The 26,054-nt window shown below is 36.8% G+C and overlaps 11 protein-coding genes across 11 annotated transcripts; 4 read left to right on the forward strand and 7 right to left on the reverse strand.

Moving 5' to 3' along the window:
• Positions 1-1,120: 1,120 nt before the first annotated feature.
• RO3G_11347 (uncharacterized protein) lies at positions 1,121-1,412 on the reverse strand (the record flags this gene model as incomplete). Its single annotated transcript, XM_067665931.1, has 3 exons — positions 1,121-1,193; positions 1,235-1,279; positions 1,339-1,412. 3 exons carry the CDS (start codon positions 1,410-1,412, stop codon positions 1,121-1,123), a joined length of 192 nt encoding a protein of 63 aa, XP_067522032.1.
• A 1,554-nt stretch (positions 1,413-2,966) lies between these two features.
• On the forward strand, positions 2,967-3,774 carry RO3G_11348 (uncharacterized protein; the record flags this gene model as incomplete). The annotated part of the gene is made up of 3 exons (XM_067665932.1): positions 2,967-3,079; positions 3,150-3,445; positions 3,497-3,774. The coding sequence occupies 3 exons, from the start codon at positions 2,967-2,969 to the stop codon at positions 3,772-3,774; spliced, it is 687 nt and encodes a 228-aa protein (XP_067522033.1).
• Positions 3,775-5,483: 1,709 nt separating this feature from the next.
• RO3G_11349 (uncharacterized protein) lies at positions 5,484-5,816 on the forward strand (the record flags this gene model as incomplete). Its single annotated transcript, XM_067665933.1, has 1 exon — positions 5,484-5,816. The coding sequence occupies one exon, from the start codon at positions 5,484-5,486 to the stop codon at positions 5,814-5,816; it is 333 nt and encodes a 110-aa protein (XP_067522034.1).
• A 943-nt stretch (positions 5,817-6,759) lies between these two features.
• On the forward strand, positions 6,760-10,305 carry RO3G_11350 (uncharacterized protein; the record flags this gene model as incomplete). Its single annotated transcript, XM_067665934.1, has 10 exons — positions 6,760-7,183; positions 7,225-7,358; positions 7,528-7,982; positions 8,037-8,166; positions 8,322-8,543; positions 8,596-9,273; positions 9,324-9,609; positions 9,659-9,924; positions 9,980-10,147; positions 10,198-10,305. The coding sequence occupies 10 exons, from the start codon at positions 6,760-6,762 to the stop codon at positions 10,303-10,305; spliced, it is 2,871 nt and encodes a 956-aa protein (XP_067522035.1).
• Positions 10,306-11,598: 1,293 nt separating this feature from the next.
• RO3G_11351 (small nuclear ribonucleoprotein Sm D1) lies at positions 11,599-11,980 on the reverse strand (the record flags this gene model as incomplete). Its single annotated transcript, XM_067665935.1, has 2 exons — positions 11,599-11,669; positions 11,725-11,980. 2 exons carry the CDS (start codon positions 11,978-11,980, stop codon positions 11,599-11,601), a joined length of 327 nt encoding a protein of 108 aa, XP_067522036.1.
• A 351-nt stretch (positions 11,981-12,331) lies between these two features.
• Positions 12,332-13,393, reverse strand: RO3G_11352 (uncharacterized protein; the record flags this gene model as incomplete). Its single annotated transcript, XM_067665936.1, has 2 exons — positions 12,332-13,296; positions 13,363-13,393. 2 exons carry the CDS (start codon positions 13,391-13,393, stop codon positions 12,332-12,334), a joined length of 996 nt encoding a protein of 331 aa, XP_067522037.1.
• A 1,370-nt stretch (positions 13,394-14,763) lies between these two features.
• RO3G_11353 (uncharacterized protein) lies at positions 14,764-16,264 on the reverse strand (the record flags this gene model as incomplete). The annotated part of the gene is made up of 2 exons (XM_067665937.1): positions 14,764-15,970; positions 16,023-16,264. 2 exons carry the CDS (start codon positions 16,262-16,264, stop codon positions 14,764-14,766), a joined length of 1,449 nt encoding a protein of 482 aa, XP_067522038.1.
• Positions 16,265-19,478: 3,214 nt separating this feature from the next.
• RO3G_11354 (uncharacterized protein) lies at positions 19,479-19,700 on the reverse strand (the record flags this gene model as incomplete). Its single annotated transcript, XM_067665938.1, has 1 exon — positions 19,479-19,700. The coding sequence occupies one exon, from the start codon at positions 19,698-19,700 to the stop codon at positions 19,479-19,481; it is 222 nt and encodes a 73-aa protein (XP_067522039.1).
• A 381-nt stretch (positions 19,701-20,081) lies between these two features.
• Positions 20,082-21,658, reverse strand: RO3G_11355 (uncharacterized protein; the record flags this gene model as incomplete). Its single annotated transcript, XM_067665939.1, has 2 exons — positions 20,082-21,492; positions 21,558-21,658. The coding sequence occupies 2 exons, from the start codon at positions 21,656-21,658 to the stop codon at positions 20,082-20,084; spliced, it is 1,512 nt and encodes a 503-aa protein (XP_067522040.1).
• A 1,016-nt stretch (positions 21,659-22,674) lies between these two features.
• On the reverse strand, positions 22,675-24,028 carry RO3G_11356 (uncharacterized protein; the record flags this gene model as incomplete). The annotated part of the gene is made up of 4 exons (XM_067665940.1): positions 22,675-23,503; positions 23,639-23,813; positions 23,931-23,971; positions 24,021-24,028. 4 exons carry the CDS (start codon positions 24,026-24,028, stop codon positions 22,675-22,677), a joined length of 1,053 nt encoding a protein of 350 aa, XP_067522041.1.
• Positions 24,029-24,328: 300 nt separating this feature from the next.
• Positions 24,329-26,051, forward strand: RO3G_11357 (uncharacterized protein; the record flags this gene model as incomplete). The annotated part of the gene is made up of 7 exons (XM_067665941.1): positions 24,329-25,005; positions 25,134-25,254; positions 25,304-25,401; positions 25,506-25,544; positions 25,596-25,714; positions 25,778-25,874; positions 25,922-26,051. 7 exons carry the CDS (start codon positions 24,329-24,331, stop codon positions 26,049-26,051), a joined length of 1,281 nt encoding a protein of 426 aa, XP_067522042.1.
• Positions 26,052-26,054: the final 3 nt, after the last annotated feature.

Below are 26,054 nucleotides of genomic sequence, written 5' to 3' on the forward strand. Positions count from 1 at the left end.
TTGTTAAAAATTCTTTCTTGTTTAAATTTATGCTGTACTTCTATTTTTCTTGGCGATGTGTACTATATGCTTTTTGGATGTCTCCCTTAGCTTGCTTCTCATTATTAGTAGTCATATCAGGATATTTACTTACTTTATCTTGATCCTTATATCATTTTGGTCTAGTTTGATCAAGTGTCTCGCGTTTCCCTCATCTATCCTTCCTCTCCCCTTACTCATTCTTGATAGGCTACACAGGAATTCCACAAGTAAAACCTTTGGAAAGGAAAACGACATAATAATATAAAAGGCTGGGTTATAAATCATTTAGTAGTGTAACATTCATCGTAATATTAAGTAATGTCGTCAATACAGTAGTCGCTCTATTTAAGGGTAGCCAAAATTTTTGGAATATCCACCCTTAAATCGAAATTTGTAGCTGTTAAAAAATTGAACTCACTTCACATGTATTGTAGCTACATTATAGACATGTTTGTACAACATGTTTCCACATAGGCCACTGTCGGTTGGTATAGATTTGGTAATTGTGTAAGAACAAATCAAAACTTGCTTAAGACTTGGTCAAAATTGCTGGAAGGATAATATACGAGTCGTAGACTCAAAGTAATTTTGATGAGAATAAATATATGACATAACAAAATTTATTTTCTTTGTTTAGATTCTATCTATAAAAAATGTCTAATAATAAACGTGTACGCCTTTCTTTCTCAAAAAATTGAGCTTTTGGATCAAAATGCTACTGGCCGGCTTAATCAAACAGAATTAGATGAATGAGCTAAGAATAAATTCAATTTAGATCAACCACTTGCCCAACAGACTATATCAAACATTCTCAAAAATGCTGAAACGTTAAATAGTGATGTTAATGTTGTCAATAATGGCAAAAGTCTAAAAACAACACGCTATCCTCAACTTGATGATGAAATAGTAAAGTTTGTTGCAGATATGAACAATAACAATCTGCCAGTCAATCGAGACTCAATCCTTCAATATGTAAGACCTATTGCTTGAGTAAAGTATAGAATCCCTAAAAGTGAAATTTCATTTTCCTCTGGATGGCTCACCAAACTTTTTAAGCGAGTTGAAAGTAAAACGCAGGCTAATGCATGGTGAAAGTGCCTCAGTAGACGCCACTTCTGAAAACATTCAGAACGGGTTGAGGAAGATAGAAGAACTTCTTGAGCCATATGATCCTGTAGATATCATGAACTTTGATGCAACAGGCTTATATTACCAGAAACCACCAAGAAGAACCATATGTTCCGAGTCGCTTGATGGCCTAAAAAAAGCAAAACTCTTCTGACAGTTGGGTGGCTCTGTAACTCGGATGGGACTTACAAAGGACAGCCAATTGTTATCGGATAACACAAGAGCTTCAAATGTTTTAAAGCAAGAGCTGACTTGTTATCCATGGCTGCAATTGGAAAAAAACATGAAATGGAATACCATTTTTCTACTATGCTTGGATGACAACTGAAATTTTCATAGCCTGCATGAAAAAGTTAAATGTTGCTTTTGGAAGACAGAATCAAAAAATTGCTCTTCTTTTGGATAATGCGTCCGTTCATAAAATAAGAATTCCGCTCAACAATATTAAATTGATATTTCTCCTAGCAAACACGACTAGCAAGCTACAGGCTCTTGATGCAGGTAACCTATTATTTGTTGATAAAATGCTATATAAGCTGTCTTTTTGTTTTACAGTTTTCTCATTCATATTTTGTATACACAGGAATTACTAACAACTTTAAGGCGCACTTCCAAGCCCAGCAGTACGACTGTGCTTTATGTCTGTATATCAGTAAAAAGTTGGATAATCCAAATGTTTACAAAATGGATCAAGCTCAGGCTATGTTTTTTCTAGCTAATGCATGGCTTAAAGTAAAGCCAAAAATAATAAAAAACTGCTGGCAGCACACAAAAATATTGGCATTTAAAGAAAGAACAATTTGTGATTTTGAGCCAATTGAGTCTCCAACAAGTGCTTTGCCATTGGAAGAGGATATTACTTCCGAGCTAAATGGAATGCTCCCAGATCTCCCCAGGAAATTTGACAACAAAATTACTGATGTTAGTCAGTTGAACCTTGAAGCAGATGAAAGCGAGATGATAGTATGTTATACAACAGGTACTACTAATGATGAAGAAACGGCAGAAGGCAACATAGATGAAACAGAAGAAATCGGTAATACAGAGCAAGATGAGCAGTGTGTCGATATAGTAGAGTGTAAGAAACGGTTGAGAGAAGCCTATGAAACCATTCTCATGTACAAAGTTCCTTGGACGATCTTGATCGTAAATTACACCGCTGAATTAAATAAGTCAAAAGAGTAAACAGATCTTTGACCTTATTTTACAAAGTAAAAAATTTATTGTTAGAGTGCTCCAAAAAACAGTTAGTTATAAAACATTTTTCTATTTAGTGGCAAAAAAATATTTACACTGCACCTTTAAATAGAATAGTGGTATAGTGGTATTTATGCTGGGGACCTATGCCGTTCTTTAGAAATACATCCATAAATAGAAAATACCCTTAAATCAGACACCCTTAAATAGAGCGACTGTTGTATTTATGTAAGATAAAATGAAAGTTTGGAATGTCGATAAATTTTGAGTTGCTATTTTACTGTCTTAGTACCTCGCATTCATACATTGTTGACTTATCTGATGGCATTTGGAAAGATCACATGAAGCAAGAAAATTTTGAAAAAACATCGACTTGCTATGATAACGCCCTCAATGAACCATTGCCTGATTATTTGAAAGAAATATTGTGCAAATTGGACAAGAAAGTAAGTTTATAAAACTCCATGTTAACACTTAAACATGTTCTAATTATTTTCTCAATTATCAGTATTGTTCAAGTGATATTTATGACGAGTTTAGTACAATTACCGTACACCCGGTCAAAGATCCACAGGTGTTTCTGGTTGAAGCAGGCTGTTATTGACTATGTATTATTATTCATGGATCAAAATGATGCCACCTTGAAGATGCCTTCAACGGAGCAGGGTCTTTTGGAAGATATTTTCGGCTTCATTAAGAAATCGAAGAGATTGACTGAAACGACCTGTGTGACGTATGATCAAATACAATATATTGTGTTTTAAATACATTGTTAGAACTAACGTACTTCCGCTAATATATAGAGGTAATGAAAGTCTTGCTTCTTCCCAGCATAGAAACAGTATGCGAACGATTGGCAGCATATACCAGGAAGAAAGAAAGACTTCTGGTGAACATGCAGATCTCTGTTTTTACTGCGGTTCCAATGAGCTCGCATGTCTTGAGCTCGGACTTGCCGATAGTGGCTCTCATGGCACAAAGGAACTAAATGAAGTAGGCATCAAGGTGCCAAGAATGATGAAGAACTTCGCTCTTCAAATATCGCGACAGTACGGCATCAATATGAGCGGCATTAAGATTGTTGGCTTCATGATTAGCGGTAAAGGGGAAAAAGAAAAATCAAAGAATAATCGTCTCATTTATGTAATAGGTTTAAACTTGACTGCTCTTTTAATGACATTTAGAGGCTCAACGTCTTTGATCACTCGATCAAAACGACTGCGCTTGCCTGAAACGGTGGCTGATATCCCCCGTCTTCTTCCTTTTGTTTTGAAGCTGGTTTTCAATGCAGCGCAAATTGTCAAAGGTACCATGAATACCATTAAAGAAGCATCGAATTTTGTTTGTTTGGATAATGACAATGACTTGCTATTTTTCCCTCCTTGTTATGTCAGCAGCAACAAAAGAAAAACTCCTGAAGACTATTAGCTGATACCATCATGTCTTATGCTCCCCTATCTTTAAACATTCCTACTGTTTCTACCAATCCTCAAATATCATACATTCTTTTACCTCCTATACCTTTCCGTCCTTATAGCCTATGCCGTTCTGTCCTTATACCCTGTTCCTTTCTTTATTTATGCCATCCTACTGTCACAATTACTACAAAAGCAAAAACAAAAAACAAAAAGAAACAAAGAGACGACAGTAAGATTTATTTTCTATTGTTCTTTTTTTATTGTTTTCTTTTTTTTTCCATTCCTTTCTCTAATACCAGTTTGTGGTAAAACAGGTATTGATATTCGACCGATTGTCTCTGTGGCCTTGCTGGTTTGCTGGTCATTTGTGCCTTTTTTTTTTCATCAACAGTATCAGAGCAACATTCGTTGAGCAAATTATTTCATTATTTCAATAGCTTATAAAAATAGACGTATATATAGTTATTATAATACTACGATATAACAATGTCTCCTACAGGGGTCTCTTTTCGTTTCAAAGCAACAAGCTTCTACTTATAGGAATAACCATGAGAAAGTGGAGATCATTTATTCCCAACCCCCAGATCCCAAACTTGAAACTCTATCAAGTTCGCGCTGAAGTACGAAGACCCAGTAGAGGAAAACGCAACATTCAGGTATCCCTTGATCGTTCGCGCTGAAGTACAATGCCGCGACATTCAGGTATCCCACAAGCTTAATGCTCATGTTCGCGCCGAAGCACAGTATTGCAACATTCAGGTATTACGTGAGTTACAAGATAGCCCCAGATCCCAACTATTCATTACGATAAAAATGTAAAGTTTAAGGGGGGGAATGTTCGCTTAAAATAAGGATTTTGATGATGACGTAAGTTATTCAAGCACACACAGACTTCTAAGAGGTATATAAAACATACGAAATTTGATTGGATAATATTAACTTTGATGACGTGTTTTTCACCTTACAGCTTATGAAATGGTCAAAATGGTCATAGTATGAACTACTGTACATTGTACGTTAAAGTTTCTTTAATAGCCTCTTGAGAAGTGTCTAGCAATAATTTTGAGAAGATTTACAAACATTTTGCATAATGCCATGGACTGGGAAAACAATGTAACTTAATTCTACTTGACAACCCTAACTCATATTAGACAATACTGTGAAATACAAGAAAGTGAGCAGGAGCCTGGCTTGGAGTTAGATGCAACCATGGAGGAGATTGCAAATACAGTTAAACTGCAGAGAAAGGTGTATAATAACAAAAACTTTTTTTGTATACATGAATAGAATTAAGCTTTTCAATATTGTCAAGTCTGATCGCTTAGCTGACAGTATTGCCGAATGAACGGCTCAAAAGTGGGTTAAGAGATTTATAGAAGATAAGGACTGGAATATTTTAGAAAGCAGACAAACTTGGTTACTAGACCAAAGCCTTAGCTAGGACCAGAGCATAAAACTCACTTAATTTTTTCGATGACTGACGCAGCTGATTCTCTCACTCACAACTTTGCAGACTTAAGTATTAAAAAGAGTACTGTTCATAACTTCTTGAAGACTGAATGCAATCTTTCTTTCAAGCACGTAACGCTTCAACCGGTTGCTAGAAACAATAGTACCAAGATTAGTAATTGACTGGCTTGGGTCAAACAATGGACTGCAACAGATATGAGTTATCTTGAAAACAGCGCTTTTGTAAATGAATCTGCTTTCAATATCAACATGCGACCTTCAGGTGGTTCGGCTAAAAAAGGAAAACCAGCTATTGCAATCACTTCCTCTACGAGAGCAGGATCTCAAACGATTCTGGGAGCCATTTCCTCTAAATTTGTTGTATCCATGGAGCTTCAAAGCCCCCAAGAGGAATGGTCCAAGCGCATCAAGATCGATTTTTATAATCGCAAAAGAAAAGCGCCTACTAGTAACAAAAAGTCTGTGCCTAGAGGTACTGTTACTGGCCATTACCTTGTATTTCTTGAGAAAACTATAGATGGGATGAAGGGCCGTTATATAGTTATGGACAATGCGCCTATTCATACTGCCAAAAAAAAATAGATGAACTTATAACTAGGAGAGGCTATAAGCCTATTTATCTTCCACCCTATTCTCCAGAGCTCAACCTAATCGAGCAGTTTTGGGCGATATTTAAGAACAAAGTCAAGCGTAGTAAGTTTGAGGACAAGGAGGACCTAGCTACACGAATTACTGAAGCTTGTAATTCTGTCCTTCCCAATCATCTCCATGCATTTTTACAGTATTCTGTGGACTTTTTTTTTTTTTTGAAAAGTACTTAAATGAGAAGCATATTTAAATCAACACTCAATAAACAAAAATTGTTAAAGATAGTGAACTTCAGGGAAAAGAAACCCGTCCTTTGAGAGAATAAATGCCGTCCTTTGGTGTTGGAACGACTGTACGAAAACGACAAACTGAATTAGTCTAAAACGACAGTTTGGGAAAACAGTTACGAAATTAAGTAACAACAAACCTGCTAATTTGAGTAATCAATTTCCGACAAAATTTTGGAAAAAAAGGGACAATATTTCCAGAACTGACTGTACACTCTCTAGAAATCAATGTTGCGCTAGCTTGTAGTTTTTATGTGTTGACTTTATTAAACTTGTGAGAATAGTAGACATGATTTTAATTGTGTCCCAACCTAGTACAGCACTTGAACAAATTCCTTTTACAAAAAAAAAAATATATTTAAGCACGTGCCACATAGAAGGCAAATCTGATCTTGGCGAATAAGAGATGCTTACATGCGCGCTATATAAATTAGTGTTGCACTTAATTTTGATGTTGCTGAAAAGAAAGGCACAGTCTTCAGTGAAAACGAGGAAAGCGAGGATTGGTACATGTACTTTGTGTATAGAATTGCTGCAATACGTCATTATCTCTCTTTTTTGTAGAGTCACAAAGTGGTTTTTTAAATTTTTTGATCCAACACTGCAATCATAATAAATATAGTCTTCTTTTTCTTTTTATATACAAAAATATGTCACATAGTTCTGTGTCTGCATCAAGAGTAGCAGACTATTTCTTTATTGCAGGCTTGCACGATGAACACATTGTACCCACTTTAGAAAATGCCAGAAAGCATCAACAATTAAGTGACAACGATAGTGTTTATTATCAACAACAAGAAAGGGCCCTTAACAACTTGAATCGTCCTCGCATTCAAACTGTGATTTCAGATCCTACTCCACTGGCATCTTTTCCAGACAAAGAACAAAATTCACTATTGGGTGTATTAGACCATGTTCAGCATGTGATTGATAACTTTGACAAAGAAAGAGATATTGCTCGTGATAATGTGATTGCTGTTGTTCACGAAAGATACAAAAGAAGCGAAAGTGAGAAAACGGGGATTCACAGAGCAAATACCAGAAAATGGAGAAGTCCTTCCGATCCAAAAATAGGTAAAGCTGCGTTTATGCAAAACCTGTTTAACATTTAAAAGATGAAGGGAAAAAGCTGCTGGAAGAGAAAAAAGCACCTAATCCGCTTGAATTAAAATATACACCGACTGTGTTGATGCGTTATCCGAATACAAATTATTGTGAGCAAGAACCATTTCCTGCTTATGCTGCCATGGTAAAAAGCATAAGAAAAATGAAAAAGAAATAGGGAATTGACCCTTTGATAGTTTTGCTTTCCTAAAGATATATCCCTGTTTTATGGTGAATCTCCACCACCAGAAAAACACCATTCATTTGTAAAGTAGATAATCATCGTTCCCATCCTAAACTCATGCGTTATGTAGGTAATGACAGATGAAAATGGATCGACAGTGTATGGATCATGTATTGTATTTTACGAAAAATTAACCTTCAAACTACATGAACCTGTCAACAAAACCATTCAAGAATGGGTCACTGCCAATATACCCCCAAGTACAGTTGAATATGCCCAACACTTGCAAGAAAAGATCAAAGCCGAACAAGAAAAGTTGGCACAAGCAAAAAAGGATTATTTAAGTGGCGCTATAGAAGAACAAGTGAAAGCATGTCAAGAGAATATAGATTTATATAGAGAGCTACTAGAGCCTGTAAAGATGGGTATATGTGATGCGCAACAAATTTGGGTGCCCAAGAGTATTGGTTTGTTGGGAAGAATGCCTTGGATTGATTTATATGGAGATTGGCTTCGAATTGTGTTGGATAATGTTGTAGGTGTCAGTGGTTATAGACACGATAAGCCTACGATTGATATCAAAAGGTATATAAAAATCTTTGGCATAAAAAAAAAAGTAAACTTATCCATCGGTACTAGTGCCATTGTAAATTTAATTGATGAGGTACCTTTACCACCACCTGGAAGGTTCGAAATTGGTTTAACCATTAATTCAAGACCTCTTTTCTTTTCTCGACCACCTATCAATCAAGTTCCTATATTAAAAAACGTAAGCAAGACAATAATGACAACTAGAACTAACATTCAGAGTAGTTTTCACTCTATCCACTATTTCGCGCTCTATCACCCCATTTAATTCTTGTTGTTTTAGAGGTAACGGTGTACTCGTGTCACTCATACTTGTAAGCTCATAGTGATCTGTAGAATTTATTAGCCGAAGGAAAAGTTGTGTTTTTATCCAAGCATACAGGCATGCTTTCTCTTGCATGTGAATCATTCCGTTATTTATTATTCCCCTTTTACTGGCAATTTGTATATATTCCTGTTTTACCCGAGAGATTATTGACATGTTTACAAGCTCCTGTTCCATACATGGTTGGTTTTCAAGGTACTATGGCTGAACTGGATGACCATGCACCGGATGACGTAAATGGCATTTCTTGTTTGAAAATTAAAAAAAAATTAAATTGAATAATAGGCTTGTATTGTCAACATTGATAGCAACACAATGCATCAGAGTCAAAGATCCATGCCACTTCCCGATCGACAGAGGCGTAAGCTTCAAGTAGCGCTTGAACAGTATGCACCACTCCATACACGTTGCAAAATACCGTATGGTGTACCGCTCCCTGTTCAACATACGTTTCCCAAAGGAAAACTCATTCTGCGTTGTAACCGGTCCAAAACGACCGATACTTATGTAAGTCCGGCCAGATTGCCTCGAGACTCTGAAAGTTCAGATACCAATTCCATTTGGTCCAACACGACCTCATTTATATCCAATCCTACGTCATTCATGTCTAATCCTTTTGGACTAAGTAGCAACATTAGCACACAAAGTTCAAGTAGCAGCAACACGTCTTATGAAGATGAATCCAGCATGCCTCATTTACCCCAGTTTCCTGGTTCAGCCTTCTTCTCAAACAATTATGCATCTTCTTCCACTACCTCTTTACAAAGCGCACCTGTGAGTCCCATCCGACCGTCTATGTCCAACTCATCCCTTAAATCACATCAGCAACGTGTTTCCATGCCTATTACAGCTGCTAATCCTACCAGCAATGGCCATCATTCATACAGAAAGGCAGGACAACGACAGTCAGAGCCACCTCTTAAAGGAAATGGAAACACCTCCTTTAGTTTTGATCAAGGCGATGTAAGACTACTTAGGTTCCCTACACATTTATACTAAGCAAATATCGATAGATGACAAAGAACAGGATTTCTACATTCATGTCTAAACCCATGGCTGTATTTCAACAAGAAACCACACATCCATCACCACGTATATCTGTGTCAGCACCTCATCCGACACATGAGTTTGATCCTTATTACTATAATCAAGTGCGTCGACGTGTGAAGCATATGGAAGGGCACATTATGGCAGAGATTTTTAGTTCTGAATTAGATCGTTTCCAAGGCTACCGATGTGTGTGTGGTAAACAAGTGGTAGTTGAAGATGGAAGACCTCGGATGTTTATGTGCTGTCAAGGTAATTCTAGCTATCGATATCAGTAGACAATACTTACCATCTGGAATAGGATGTCAACTGGTGACGCACGATAACTGTACCGACCAAATTCTTCATCCCTGTTTGCCAAGTTGCTTTGATGAACAAAAGATTCAGAATGCCTTTATCCGCATGTTTGCTTCCCTTTTATATAACTATCGAACGGGATTCGTAGATCACTTGGATGATCATTCTTCATCAACCATCACAGCTTCCAACACAACCAGCTCAGGTAGAATCAAGCCACTGTATTTCTCTAAAGAAAAATTCTTGAAGCATTCTGATAAAGACTCGAGAGTATGTAACCTCTCTCCCTCCTTTTTTTTTTCTGGGAGCTAATGAAATTGTATAGGAATTCCTTTCACATCTAAGTGGCTCACAGATGTTTACTCAATTCATTACTGATCGATTGTTAAAACCAGATCAAGACCCTGAAATCTTGGTGTTTGATGAATACATAAAGCTAAAATTGAATCGATCTAGACTAAAACTTGTAAAAGACGACACACCCTTTTTAAACGTGAGTCTAATTTCTGTTTTTACAAATATGATATTTATACATGTGTATAGGATGATTCTTTTAGAGTCTCGCAAATCATTTGGGCAACTCCACCCTCAAATGAAATTGACTCAAAGAGATATGAAAGGTTCCCCATTCATCTCTCCTTTAACAAGTAATCCTGTTTTGTATATTGTTTTTTTTTTTTTTTTGTAATATTTAATTTTGTATTTTTTGTTACATTGTGGCTAAAATAGTGGACTCCTTATAGACAAGAAAGCCACACTAGAGCTTATTTTAGAGAAAAGATGTTATTAAAAAGGGCGTTTTAAATCATCATCTATTGTCTTCATTTTCTCCTGTTGATTTGGTTTTTTTTTTTTCTTCAGCTCCCCGATTCTTTTCTCACTCTCCCGCTTACTCCTTGATAATTAATGAAGCTTTCTTTTTCCCTGAATTACTGCAAAAATAACCTTTTTTTTTTATTTTGCCACATTTTTCCTTTGTAAAAGAACAAGGTCCCTAGATTATAGAATTCTCCTTCATTATATGCTTATATATCAATAGACATATATATTCTTGCTTTTTTTTTTCCTTTTTTTTTTTTCTTTGCAAAAATGATGACAAAAGAACATCGATTTAGGTAAACCGTAAGAAAAAAAAAATTGATCAATTAGCTACTAACTAAAAAAAAAAGGGTCCGAGTACAAGATCAACCATTACTTGACTTTTCTTTATGTCTTTTGAAGGAACCTTATCAAACAGTACAGTTAAACGATCTTGTCCACAGAATATATTTACATACCAAGGTACGCACCTAGAGATAAATAAGCCCAAGTGTGCTAATCATGTACTATAGAATGAAATTCAAAATCTAAAAGATTATGACATCACCATGAAAAGAAACAATGTTTCATACAGGATTCAAGATGACATCGACCTTCAGAACGCACTCAATTCGACAACAACTAATTTTGAAATTGAACTACACAAAAAGATACAGCATCAACCCATCTGTCTTGCACAACCCACCTATCACTACCATCGAAAGGATTCCGGCATATCTCTCAGTGATGAACCACTAGACATAAAGAAACCATCGAGCCCGATCAATCTCCCACGGCTCTCGACCATCATCGAATCCATTCCACCCTTTTATCCATCTCCGTACTGTAAAAAGAGAAGGATGACCTCACCCACACTACTCCTTCATAACGAGACTCCTTTTACATGTAAGCATGTTATTGACCCAGCCACAGGGAGAATGTGTCGACAGGCATTTCGAAGGTCTTACGATCTATCAAGGCATCAAATGATTCATCTAAAAAATAGACCCTTCTTTTATTGTTCTGATTGTGATCGAAAGTTTACTCGATTAGATGCTTTAAGAAGACATGAACGTATCCAAGGACATAGCCGTTGTAATAATAAAAAATAATTCCTCCCCTAATCTATATCCTCCCTGAACTGTCCTAACGTCTTCCACGACCACGGGTACCACGTCCACGCGACATGCCGCGTCCACGTCCACGTCCAGCGTCGTCTACAGAAAGTTTTTTTTTAGAAATAAAGAGTGATTCAAAACTCGGTGTGTTTACCATCCTTCTTCTTTTTAGATTTAGGTGCATCGTCAATCAACAGTGTATCGAGTGGTAAACTATCGGGCAAAATAACACAACGAATGTTGTTGCCACGAATGCTTAATGAATCCAAGCTGACGGGATCTCTATTCTTGATGGTCATTTTCACAGTCTTCAAATGAGTGTTCATGCTCATGTCGACACCTGTAATCGTACCGTGAACAACAGTACCATTCTTCATTTCCACTGAAACAGTTTCATTATTTAACTTCATCAAGAATCTAACAGTCAGGTTCAATTCCCTATTCAGTTCATTCAGCTCTCTTTTGCTTACCGAACCAACTTCATCTTTTCTGCAACACACACTAGAAAGAAAAAAAAAAAAAAGGCAGGAAAAAAAAAAAAGAACCAGAGGGCATACAACTCCATGCGGAGTCTGTAAGTTTTTTTTTTTTCCTATATATTATTTCAGTGCTTACGCCTCACAGGTAGAAGAAAAAAAAAAACACACATAAAGGCTTACTTTCATAAAAACATGCTCCTACGGTATGTCAATAAGAACAGAGCAGGCTATTTTATTTTCAATCGCATAAAAAAAAGTATCAGGTTTGGTTCTTTGTCTTTCTCAAATCACTGCATACCATTTGCAGCTCAAGCACAACAAGGGACTTGCGGCTGACATGATGGGAACCCCAGATTGAAATCCGTGGTTCTGTGCGTCTTCAGGCACATGTTTGGGTGCTCGGATAGGAACAAAGATTACTTTCCTTTCAACGTCACTTGGATTGTCATGATAATCAGCCCAGCCAATGCAGATCACATCGCTCTGAACCCACTCGCCTTCGCATCCTTCCCCTTTCCTCTCTCCTTCTTTTCGATAGTCTCGCGTAGCATGATCGTGACCAGTGTAGGATCGCGAGCGTGTATAATACGTGTTGTGATATCTTCTTTCTCTCTGACGATACTGTTCATCCGCAGCGGATTTTTCCAAAGCGATAAACATGTGGATCAACTGGCCTGCTTGAATTCCTTCTTTGTGACATGCTGCATTCACCCTCTTTTGGGCCTCATGCATCTCATCCTTGGTGTATCTTACAATAGGATCTTCATCGTCCACAAGCTGTACGGACGCTAGCGTTTCATCTATGACGTCCAAGAGCCAAGAAGGTTGGTCTGTGGCCGTTTGATGACTATCCTCACTCTCTTCACGTGACCGGTTGGGTTGAACGGTAGCGTGAGGAATAAAGGGACGATGAGGATCGGAAGGTGCTTGAGCATATGGAGTCTGTGGTAAACCTGACGGATCGCGAGAGGCACTGTATATGCTTTCCTTGGGATCCATCTTATTGGATGGTAAAGGATAAAGACCCATCGTCACACGGGCCTCACTTTCTTCTTGTTTGTTTTTCATGACATGACGCCAAGGCATACTGGTATCGGATGTGTTTGGATTCCCTATGTCTTCAAAGCCAAGTAGATCGCGTTCTTCATTGTGCCATGAAGAAGGGGGATCTGTGGCTGTTGGATATTCGGAAGTGACAGACGCGTTAGAAGTTGGACAGGTAGAGACCGTACATGAACCGGTTTGTGCTGTGTCAATAAGAACAAGTGGAGTGGGTTTGTATCATTTTTCTTTTTTTTTTTTCTTTGACTTACCTTCTTGAGCAAATATCTGCCACGGATTCATCGTTTCAACTTCTCCGATTGGTATGATATCAAACAAAGAGAAAGAAAGAAAAAGGACAAGAAAAGAGAGGAAAAAAAAAAAGATTTTATATAAAAAAAAAGCAAGTAACAACAACTTTAATATACCAAATAAAAAGTCTATTGTTTATTTCTTCTTTTTTTATGATAAATAAGCATACTTGATGTGGTTATCATTTCCTATAAAAATGGTCATCTTTTTTGCATTCATTCTCCATCTCACTTTTATTCATGTTGTTCATCTGCTTGGCTGCCCTGAATACAAGTGTTTTGTGAAACAGTTTGCATGATTTTTTTTTGGACTGAGTATCCTTTTGTCCGTTTAAATCCCCCTCACTTGGCTGCTTAGAGCGTAGTTTGACTTCAACTTTCAGGATTTTATTAGATGAACTTGACTTTAGAGTGCAAACTTTGATAAAAGCATGTATACATCTACTTTGACAAGTCATGATAGTGAGCCAGAAACGTTCTTACATCCCCCCCTCTTATAATTAGCCATCTAATTTTTTATACAAAGCTCTTGTTATTAGCATACACTGATTGAATCAATTCCACTTTTATAAGCTAGAAAATAGAGAAGGAAGAGAAAGGATGTAAAACATTTACTATTATTAATCATCGTGTAGAGTCTCAGTTGGTCAAATAAAGACAAATGTGAGTTGTTATTGTTTATTAGAGTTCATTGTTTCTATAACATAAAATAGAAAATTACATTTTTCATAAGCAAATCATGCCAGCTGCTCATGTTCAATATTTATTTTCACACAGTGTTGAATCATGTTGTTCTATCTGTTTCAAACATAACATGCTTCCTGGTTTTAGGATGGAATAAAACAATCTGTTTTAACTTGCAAGGTAGGAAGAGGATAATTTCATCCGTCAGTAACCCTTCCTAAAACGTGGATGATGATGTCGTAGTGCTGATTTTTTTTTAAATAAATTCCGATTCAAAATCAACTGTTTTACATCTGATATTAAATATCCTGTTTATAACAAGAAACAGTAATGAACTCTTTTTGTCATTCTCGCTTTAATTGATTTCATACAAGAAAATAAAACAAAACCATTTTTCAATCAACTTGTTACTGACATTCTATTGGAGAATAGAATATGTGATCATTAAGCTTTTTTTTTTTTTTATAAAAGAGAAACAAGTCAAAAAGAAAATTCTCAATGATACACACATTGGTCATCACCAAGTTTCACATACAACAACCAAAAAAAAGGGAGGAAAAAGAAAATAAAATCCATGAGAATTAAAAAAAATGAAAAATGCTGAATGGTGTTTTTATTTATAGATTAAGAATTTCATAAATAGTTTCTCTAGTTTACATAATTAACTCTACATGGGTTTTATAAAGATGACATCGTGAGTGCGGTGAGAATCAAAGCAGCCAAGGTGACTTTAAAGTTAATGTCATGTATCGACCGACTTGTGCTGGACGTATCGGACGTGTTGGACGTGGACGTACCATTCACCGAACTCACACGTCCTCCGACCCCTTTGCTTGCCGCCAGACCGACCCGATTCTGTCGCATGTCAAAGACCATGTAAGTCGAGCGAAGTACAGAATCCCCGACGAGGTACATGTTGGATCCAATCCCGCCGGATCCACCCAAGGGAGCGATACCAAACATACAGGCAGAGGCGGTCGATGGATCATTGGTATCGAGAGGAATGACCAGTTGAGAAGCAGGGACGCTCAGGATGACAGGGTTGGAACTGTTTGCACTCGATTGGGACATTTGCAACTCGAACCTGGCCGGACTGTTGGCCGTAGCGCAGTCGACGGCAAACACACCCGAGGAACGATCAAGCGAGTATCCATCAGGTCCAGCAAAAGCAGAGACGATCTCGGTCGCAACGGAGGTAGGCAAGTAGGTCAACGTCGTGCCGGTATCAAGGATGAAGGCGCCCATCTCCCGTAGACGCCAGTAAGGATTCGATCCATGCGTCCCATTGCGTACACCCAGTCCTTGGCCGTAGACCATCCAGTAATAATATCGGCTGTTATTGCCCCCAAGTGGGCCAGACCGTCTGCTTCGGAGGCCTGCGACAGGCAAATAGACCAGTTGGCCCTCGTACTTGCTTTGATCCACACCACCAAAGATGATTTCACCCGACCAACCTACTGCAGTGATACTATTGAGGTAAATTGAAAAGACGGGGTCCGTGATGATATTTTGTGCCATCAAATTGAAAACGAATGGATTGTAGGCACCATCTCCTTGACTGTTGGATTGGGTAAGAGAAGGATAACCAAGGCCGAGGATACCGTTGGCTTCGATTTGAGTCGAGTTCCTGCCTGAAGAATTCGGTGATGAATTGGGTAACAAAATGTCCTTTGTAAAAGTAGCCAAACCAAATTGTTGGTTATTAATACTAGCGCCACCCACGGATACAGTATCTGTCGCATAAGTACCATTGACACTACCAATACCGTACTGTATACCAAATGGGGCATTCAATGATTTGAATGTGGAAGAATTGGAAGAATCAAATCGGGAAAACGGACAGGCATTGGACGGACATTGATTTGATGGCACCCACAAGTCAGCACTGAGATAGAGGCATGAGCCAATGAAAAAAAAAAAAAATGATGGTTTGTTACCTTCCAGTGTCCAGAGTGACAATGAATTTTTGACCAGGCGTACCAATGCTGACTTCGATCAAATATTGAGAACCTTGATCATTGTATAAGCTTGCGTCGAATGTATCCCTTTTATCAAACCTTCTTCTTGACAAATGCTGATATCTTTTCTTTGCAAACTCGAGTGCATAGCTTGGGTCATGATTTCGAATGATGGGAGCTCGAATGATACCTCCGTCTAATGCAGCCACAGCTACAGCCATTAATGTCAGAACGGCAGCAGTCAGTTTCATTCTTTTTGAATAACAAGGATTAAACAAAAGAAAAATACTCTAAATACACCTTTCATTTTTTTTTTCTTCTTTTAAAGCGGATAAAAAAAAAATTATATCATTGCACCGACAAGTGACCCGAGGTGGGATGAAACCCCACCGTGTTTTTTTTTTTTTTTTTTCATAAGGCACGTCATGGTTACCCTTTGTCAAAAGCCGGGATAGATGTTCTTTTTCTTTAAAATCATTTGATGTCTTGTGTATTCTGTATACATGCTTTATACACAATGAATGCTATAAAAAGTGTCAAGTATCTGTCATACTCTTACGTCAGTGCCAAACGTACAATAAAACCCCTAACGATAGATTGAAGGAACCAGATGGACTCAATTCCAAAACGAACCAGATCATCCTATTCCTTCTGCTATTTTGCTCTGATTGTTTCTAATTTTTATTCATTTGATTTATGCAAATTTAACTTGCATTCAGTCAGAGGTCGGAGAATAGGTTGATATCAAGAATACACTTTCAATTCATACGTCTACTTGGACATCATTTTATTACACAAAATTAAATCACATGTTGAAATGAGTAAAAACAAGGAAACTATGACATCTGTTATAAACATACTCGTTTTGTTGGTTGCAAGCATCACTTTTATTTTTCTCTGTAAAACCAATGTCTGATGTAATACATACTCAGAAGTTTCAATTCATACAAAACGAGACATGTACATGCAACAAAATCTTAGAGACGATCTGTTTTTAATTATTTACAAACAGATTCCTTTTATGGTCTATCGTTTTGGATTAGCTACAATTCAGTTTGAACTTTTACAGACACTACTTTACAAAAGTTTGCAGAAAGCTCTAGGTTGTATTTGGCGTATGAATAGTGCTTTTCCTCATGTCTTTAAGTAAAGTTTGGTATTCAACTTGAGGACTAAAAGTGGGTATAGACATTCAACGAGAATAAAATGGTATGAAAAAAAGGGGGTGCAGTGGACTACTTGAATTCTCAAAGTTAAATCATTACGAGCCTTAAAACGAAACGATTGTAGTTGAGTCTGAAGATCATTTTCAAATTTCAATTTTTTTTTTTTTTTACATTTCAATTCATTCAAAAATGAATTGAATATAAAATACAAGAGTCGTGACACCCATAGACGGTTTTTTAAATTGAGAGGTATCCTCTATTTCTAAAGTTTTTGTGAATCAATCAGTCATCATTGTATTATTGACATATGGGAAGAATACAAAAGATTGAGTATTACAATTGTAAACTGTACAAACATGTGCTGTGATCAGGGCTGTTTTAAATACAATGATGATGTTGTCAGTTTTCTCCTTTTTCTGTTATTGCTATGAACAAAAGGCAATTTAAATTCATTCTTGGAAAAAAAAATGATATGTTTTTGTTATCCGTAGTTGGATTGAATCAGATCATAACCAGTGAGAGTTGTATTCATTTGGTCGTACTAGAAATACTCGTGTGGATAGAATGATCCATATTCTTTTATGGGGTTATATCACTGACTATCGACAAGATGTTATACAGTGATATTCTTGAAATATTAAATATAACAGGAAGATTAAAGTAATTTATATGATCATGTCATCTCACTTAACTCAACCTCTAAGAAACAAAACTAGATTTAGTATTTGGTTTCTTTGTAGCTGCTCAAAAAGTGGGGAAGGGCATTTAGAGACGCTCTAAAATGCCTATCTTTAAAGAAATTGGAAAAACTTGCAAAAACATAGTCAACTTTATACTCTGCAGAGCTATCGTCAGTAACCCAGAGCTGCTCATACATCTACCTTTGTCGTAGTGGTGACAACAACCTTTTGGTTCTCACATGCCCTGAACTGATACTTTCTCGTTTTGCCAAAGACATTAAAGATATTGCCCGTGACATAGAAATCCCCCTTACAACAAGTTTACATCAGAGAAGAGCGAACTATTCTCATGAAAATATCAAAAAGTCACCTCACTTGAGCATACTGAAACAATCATCAAATCAATGAAGTTAGTTTCCCAATTAGGATTACAATCTTGTTTGTTTCATTTCTTTAGCCAATAAGTTAGTTCACCTACAACTTATGCGAATGGTGACTAGAATGGTTTTTAAATGTGAATACCTTTGCTTTTCTTTAGGTTGTTGCTATTGCAAAGTGGTCAACTTCAAAGACATCACTCATAAAGAAGAACGGTAACAAGAGCATGTCTATAATGACTCGTTTGATCCATAGTTATGTTATGAAAAGGTAAAATATATCAAGGTCCCCATATCAAACAAATTTAAAAGATAAACTAGAACAGATCGCCTTGTTTGTTCCTATAGAACGGAATATCATGTCATTCTCATCAAAAACTTGAAATAAACAAACGAAATAGATCACAATGAAAAAAACGTCAAAGTAGACCTCATTCATTTTAATAACCAATTTGGGGAAAGGAACTGTTCTACATTATCAAAAAATCAAGGCAATCATCTCCACAACATCATCTCATCTGTCTCCAGTTGCGCACTTTCTGCTCACTATCATGTCCTTATAAGCTCTACTGCTGCTTTCATTGTTATTTTTGATACTTGCTATTTATATCTGCTGCTGCTGATAGAAGGTTATTATTCTTAATCTAGAAATAACGAAAGCTAATTGTAAAGCGGCTTTGATAAACTGTTAACTTTCTCTTGTCATACGGAGGAGTAACCAGCAATCTGTTTTCTCGAGACAACTCATCCTTGTCCTCCACCGGAACCAACCGAGCTTCTACCAGCACCGAGCAAGTCTCAACCACCAGTGGAAACAACTGGAAGCAAACAGAGCAATCCAGAAGGGTTGTACAGTTGATTGATCACAAAATTGAAAGAATGGACCTTTGATGATGACAATTTTGACTTGTGAAGACCGAGAAGATATGCTTTGTCTCAATCAAACTGGCGTTTCAATTTGCTCTTTTTCTCGGTTTCTGTGCTTGCAATTATGTCATTCAAGAACACACAAATATAAATATACCATTGCTGAAATGAAAATAGCTTACATTATTGCCGAAATACTGCGTATACGATACAATCATATAGATTGCTTGTTTTGTAGTATATATTCGTTGGTAGTTGACCAAATATGATTTAGGACTGAAAATCTACTTTACTTCATTCACAAAAAAAAAAGGGCTTCAAAAAGTATACTCTGTTTTCTTGCTTTTATTGCTCTGAAAGAATGTGCTGATTAGGGGCTAAACATGCTTCTTGAACTCCTGGCACGATAACTACTTCAATATTGTGTTTCTCTAGCAGCCCAATGCCTTCACAATTGACCAAATTAGGAGGTTCACGTACACCAACAACAACTCGCTTGATGTTGGCTTCAATGATGCGATCCACACAAGGACGGTTTCCAGAAAGCCTTTTAGAGCAAGGTTCCATGGTGGTATACATGACAGCTTGACTTACGTTGGCATCTGTCTTGGCTAATGCACATTCTTCAGCATGTGTGTTTCCAGGTAATTCGCGTGAGTAGCCTGTACTAAGCAATTGCCCTTGGTGAACAAGGGCAGCGCCTACACAATAAGCTGAGGGTGCAGGTATAGACTTATTGGCTTCTTCTATACATAGTTTCATGAACTTCAAATCCTCAGGATCATGAGTATAAGGCGTTCCGTAAGCGTCTGTCATGTTTACTAAAAAAAAAAAGCAAGCTTTAAATAACCGCAAAAATGCAACTTTTTTAGTTTTGCAGAAAAAAAAAAACGACTTTTTTATTGTATAAAAAGAATTTAATAAATATGTACAATAGATGAATTATATTTAGTTTGTAGCCTTTTTGGCCTTTTTGATGGCCTTCTTCTTTTGTTCTAATTTGGCTTTTTCGTCTTCCTTTTGTTGAATACCATATTTCATCTTTGTGTAGAGTTTCTTTTGTTTACTGGTCATCATGACGGTTGCCATTTCCTTTACTTCTTCCTCTTCAATTTCAGCAGCTGTGCGTTTCTTTGGTTTAGCTTCTTCTTCGACCTCTTCCACTTCTTCTTCTTCAGCATCACTTTCAATGCCCGCCTTGGGAACGTAATCGCCAGCCTTAGCTTCCACAAAAGGTGACAAGTGAGCGGGCAATTCAGCACCTGGTTCATACAAGCTAGGCTTAATGATCTTTCTGGCATTGATACAGTCAGCTACCCACTGAGGTTGAACATATTTACGAGACAAGATACGGTTACGGACTGAGGGACGATCGGTGATTTGATATCCAATGGTTTCGTCTGATTCAGCAAAAGGTGGATTGACACCCACAGAAGGATCCCAACTGACCTGTCCACCGCAAGATCGAATCATGAACTCAAGTGCATAACGAGGTGTTTCACGAGACAAGAAAAACCTTTGTCCTTCAAATAGGCGTCCTAATTCAGCGGCTTCATGCGAAGCGGCTTGGATCTTTTTCAATGTGTCGTCTTCTTCTTCATCTTGAGCAGTCGATTTGAATTCATCCAATTCCTCATCCTCTTCTTCATCCTGCTGTTGTCTGTTACCCTTGGGCATATGTTCATCTAAATGAAAACCACCTGTCTCGTCCACTTTGGGAGGGTAGGTCATGTTGAGTTCGGTATACAACTTGAAATTCACAAATCCAACCAATGTACGATAGAATTCTAAAAAGGTCAACATCACACGGAAATCAACATCGGTAGGAATGTTTTGAGAAAACTGATAAGGCACGACCCAAGTGATCGTCTGTCCCTTGATCTCGGCTTGATAATAGATGCCCTTGATGGAAAAGAAGACACGACGCAAGCTCTTGCTTTTCACTACGTAAGCTTGGAACTCGGCAATCAACTGTTGACAATCAGCAACGATACTGGCCTTGATCTTGTTATCAGCAGGCAACATGGCAAACAAAAAGAGCATGGAGAGCGCATCGTCTAAATCACGCAGGGCATCAATGAAGGAAGGATATCGCTCTTTCACGATATGGTCCAAGCTGTAGACCGGTTTATTATTCTCTTCTAGGGACTTGGCAGCAGCAAATTCACCCTTGTGAAGCACTTTGTTCAAGCGCTTGGTAAAGGCCTTGTGTTCACGAAACTTGACCAAAAGAGGCTCATGTAAAAGATACTTGATATCTTTGACATAGTAGAAGGTTGCAGGTGCCGTGCTTCCCTTGTTGGCTTTCTTTTTGTTTTTGGGTTCACGAGGATAGATTCCCTTCAAGATACAAAGACGTCTATGATTTTCCCATTTCAACATTAGATCTGATCTATAAAAAAGTGCAATCTATTTTGTTGTTACCTGAAATCAGCGAGTGAGATTTGAAGCTTATTCAAAGCTTGCTGTCTTGTAATAAAGTTGGCGGCAGCTCCCTTGGTTCCTTTCTTGATCAATTTTCCCATCTTTAAAATTATAAGAAGAAGCTCAAATATCCAATTTTCCAAAAAATTTTCTAATTTGTTGAAAAGATGAACATAATTTTATAAACTCAGCAAACTCAATCAATAATCAGTAACAGAAACAAGTATTTTTTTCTTTTCTTTTCTACATTCAGCTTCTGTCGATTGGTCATTTATAAAATAAAGCTTGATTGATTGCAGATTTCGTTATTTTGTCTTTTAATGTGTGGTATCTTCTGATTCGCTGATCAAGCATAAAACCAACTTGCCCATCCATTTCCTGAATTAGATAATTATCCTAGGGATATTTAAGAGTACTATCAAGAGTACAAACAACAGTGCAGATGTTCTATATGAAAATTTGCTAAGCTACGACAAAGTTATGCTTAGTTTCTTGTTGCTAGAATAAAGCACACTTAAATTCAGGACACCAGTACTAATATTTGTACTATTTACGAGTATCTACCAAAGCAACAACCATCACGGTGTAGCAAAGAAGTTAAAAAAATCAAAATACTCTTTCAACATTATCAGTCATATGATGGTTGGCGTTTAATGGATAGGATTGAACTCCCCTCGACTTGCACAGTTCAATAAAGCGTCACAGATAAGGAATCTCTTTACATTTGAACGCCAAAAAGTAAGGCATGGTGACCTCTTGAAATCATTACTGATTTTAAAAGAAACGCATTTGAACACTAAGCTTACGATTCAAAGATGACATGTTGCATATAATTAGCATCAAAACTACCAAGAGGATAAGAGAAAGATTGGTTAGGGTTTAGGAGGAACAATTAAATTGGGTCAGAGGTTTGTGTAATTGCTTGCTGTTTATGATCGAGATCCTAGCGATTTACTGTTTTTAGTTACTTTGTTGGTCGAGCAAGTAATATTATATATAAAGCAACAGCTTTCCCAAATTTAATGAAATAAAAACTAAAATAAATGAGTCTTGTGTGCAATACCTTTACTTTAGAATGAAGAAGGATAAAAATCACAAAAAATAAATATTGATCCTCTTAATGTTGCTGTCTATTTAAAATATAAAAACCAACAAGAATTAATAGACTACCAACGATGGTAGAGGAAGAGACCATGACACCAGTGACAAGGACATCTGTGATAGCTACAGCAGGAACAGTCAGCATCACGCCCACAGCTGCAAATACGGGATTGACGAGGGCAATGATGACCATAAAGGTAGCATTATAAATCACACTCATGGAAGCAATAGCTAAGATATATCCAAACGTACGAGCATCAGGCCAAGCAAAGGGTTCAATATCAGCCAAATGGAGAAGGGGAATAGGAATCCATAGAGTAAGAAAGGTAACGAGACCGATCAGACTTGTTACAGCATTTGCAAACAAGACGGTAGGCTTGGATGGCGAAGCATACTTTTTATAATAGACCTCGTAAAAGCCATAAAGTGAGGCACCTATACAAGAGACAAGAATACCCACCCAACTTCCACTTTCACCTCCATCATCTTGAATTGGTTCACTTCCTGGCCAATAAGCCATGGCTAACACACCCAGCATGCAGAGCATGACAGCAACCACCTTGGATGCCATAATATGCTCTTGCAGCATCACGATCGAAAAGAGATAAGCAAAGAGACAACTGGTGTTATAGATGGCTGTGAGGTTGGACATTGAAGTCAAGTTGACGCTGAGGTACCAAATATAGGCAGGTAAAGTTATGAGTATAGAGAGTAATAAAGTAGTCTTTACGATAAATACAAATACATTTTCGTTATTTCCCTGTGCATGATACTGTAATTCTTTAAAGGAACGTTGAATAGATTGCTGACTTGTTTTCATGATATCTTTGAAATCTTGTACCAAGCTGTGTTTATGTTTAAGTTGAATATATTCGAATATGTGTTGTATAGGCATAATGAATACATAACAGCAGTGACTTATATATCTTTAAGAAAGTATCAGAATAAAAAAAAAAGTTAGGATAATTTTTTGACTTTACAATATGAAATAAGGCTTTGAATAGTTTGTGGTTTTTTGAACGTATTGAGCAAGTTCGGTTTGTAAAACAAAAGTAATTATACAAACTGTCAACATTACTGTTGCTAAAGTTGTTTGAGATGCTTTTTCTTTTGTTTGTACAAAGTTCTCTTCTTCTTGTTCTTCTTCAATAGGTACTGTATAATAAGATGTCATATTTTATATGCAAAAAGGCGAGAAAAAAGAGAAAAAGGATGACCAATCAATAATGTCCCACTAATCAATGACTGTTTATTGCTTCTTTAATGCATTACTGTATCTGAATGTATCTTTTGTTGGTAAATCCGTCATGATACTAATAATATTAAGAAAACTTATTCATGCCACCTAATATTTCTATTTACCTCATCATCTTTAACCTTGTCTTTGCTGGACTCTATTTTATATTATTTAGTTTTCATCAAGAAACCAACACTTTTATGCTTAACTTGTTCGTCTTTTATGGATTGTAAAGCAAGTAATGGATATTGCTGTAGTGTATTGGCAGCTGCTTGCCTTTCATTCATTGTAGCATTGTCATTTCTTTTTGAAATAGGAACTAGCTGTTCATGATGACTTCCCATGTTGGTTGAAAACAGAAAGAAAGAGGAAAAAAAAGAGCGGGCTTTTGTTTGATTTTTTTTTCCTTATTTCTTTTACACTTTTAATAAATATGCACATAAAGACATGCACCAAGAGAGGTCTTACTTATACCTTTCAATCTCCTATCAAGCCTCATGCGTATACACTTTGCTTTATACCTGGCTTTCGGTCTGATTTCATTACTTCTAAAAAATCACAAGCCATCTATGACTATGCAACCAAACAAGGTCTTGGTTTTTTATCCTGGAACCATGCCCCTCAGGGTCGATCTGTTTATGACTATTATCAAGACAGCCTATTACTCGTTCAAAAGTATAAACCTCATTATCTGATAGGAGCTAGCATGGGTCTCTGGATAAGTTTACTTATTGCTAAACAAATACCAATCAAAGGTATCTTGGGTATTGGAGGAAGTATCCATTTCACAGAACGCTTGTTGAGCGAGTTAACACCGCAACAGAGAACAAATCCTGATTACGTGTGGAAACGACCTACAGTCTATGATCCAAAAGGCTATTACGAAATACCCGTATCGTTCTTGCTTGAATCAAGAAAGGCAATCATACATAATTTTAATGACATTCAGTGTCACAAATTGATTTTGGTACACGGTACTTTTGATCAAGAAGCTCCCATTACAGAAGCTAGAGAACTATCAAATAAATTGAGCAAATCTATGGATATCTCGCTCTATGAAATAGATCAAGGTGATCATCGTTTATCGAGCCCAAAAGAGCTCAACATTGTGTATGAAAAGCTTGAGGAGTTGATGACGTGAAAAAAAAAATTGAAAAAATTTCTTGATGAAAATATTTCAAAAGCCTCTTTTTCATTTTATAAAAAATGTGGCAAGAAGCAAAAGCCAATGATAAAAGGGTAAAGAATGGAATAAAAAAGAATTTTATAATAAAAGTAGTAAATGAAAAACAGATTAAAGATTTGATGGCCAACCATAAACGGCGTGCTGAAAGACGCCGTGCTTATCATGAATCAAGAGTAAATATATTCATTTATTGTGTTTCTCTTTCTTTAATTGCTTTCTTAGTTGGGCGATCCACAACAATTACTACGTGTTATTGGATCTTCTTTGAAGCTTTATCCAGATGCGGAACAATTTTATTATCATGAAAACCCAGAAAACCTGTAATAGATACCATTTCTTTTTATAATCGTATAAAAACACTACTATTGTTCAATACAAACAACATGATGAACTAAAAGGAAAATATTCTATTGTTTTTGTATAGAATGGCTTGGCAGGGAAATCCAGATATAAAGATAGACAGGTAATGATAGATATGTCTTTATAAATGCACACTTACCTAGTATGTATTTAGATTTGATGGGCGATCTTTATTGGATTTTGTACCAGAACCAGTTCAAGGATTAAAGGAGAACAACGAAGACAGTGATGAACTCAATTTTGAGAGATACAGAGATTTGATTGAAGCAGATCGTTTGAATAGTACCTAGTATTTAATATAAATGTAAGCAAATGACTTACATATCTTTTTAATAGTTACCGAAGCAGAAAGATTAGCACAAGTAGAAGAAGAATGGACAAAGTTATTAGATCGTCATCAAGCAAAGTTAGCGTTAATTGATAGAGCATCAAAGTAAGTAATGCATACGAATTAAGAACTTACTGATTTGCTTTTGTTAGCAAGGGAAAATCGAATGCTATTGGATTTGATTATGGAACAACCAAAGTAGTAACTGAAGATAGCAATACAAAGCAAAATGAAACAATACTTGCATATGATATCCTTTTTGCTGTTATTATTACTGACTAATAA

The sequence above is a fragment of the Rhizopus delemar genome, genomic scaffold, assembly GCF_000149305.1.
Source record: "Rhizopus delemar RA 99-880 supercont3.9 genomic scaffold, whole genome shotgun sequence".
NCBI lineage: Eukaryota > Fungi > Mucoromycota > Mucoromycetes > Mucorales > Rhizopodaceae > Rhizopus > Rhizopus delemar.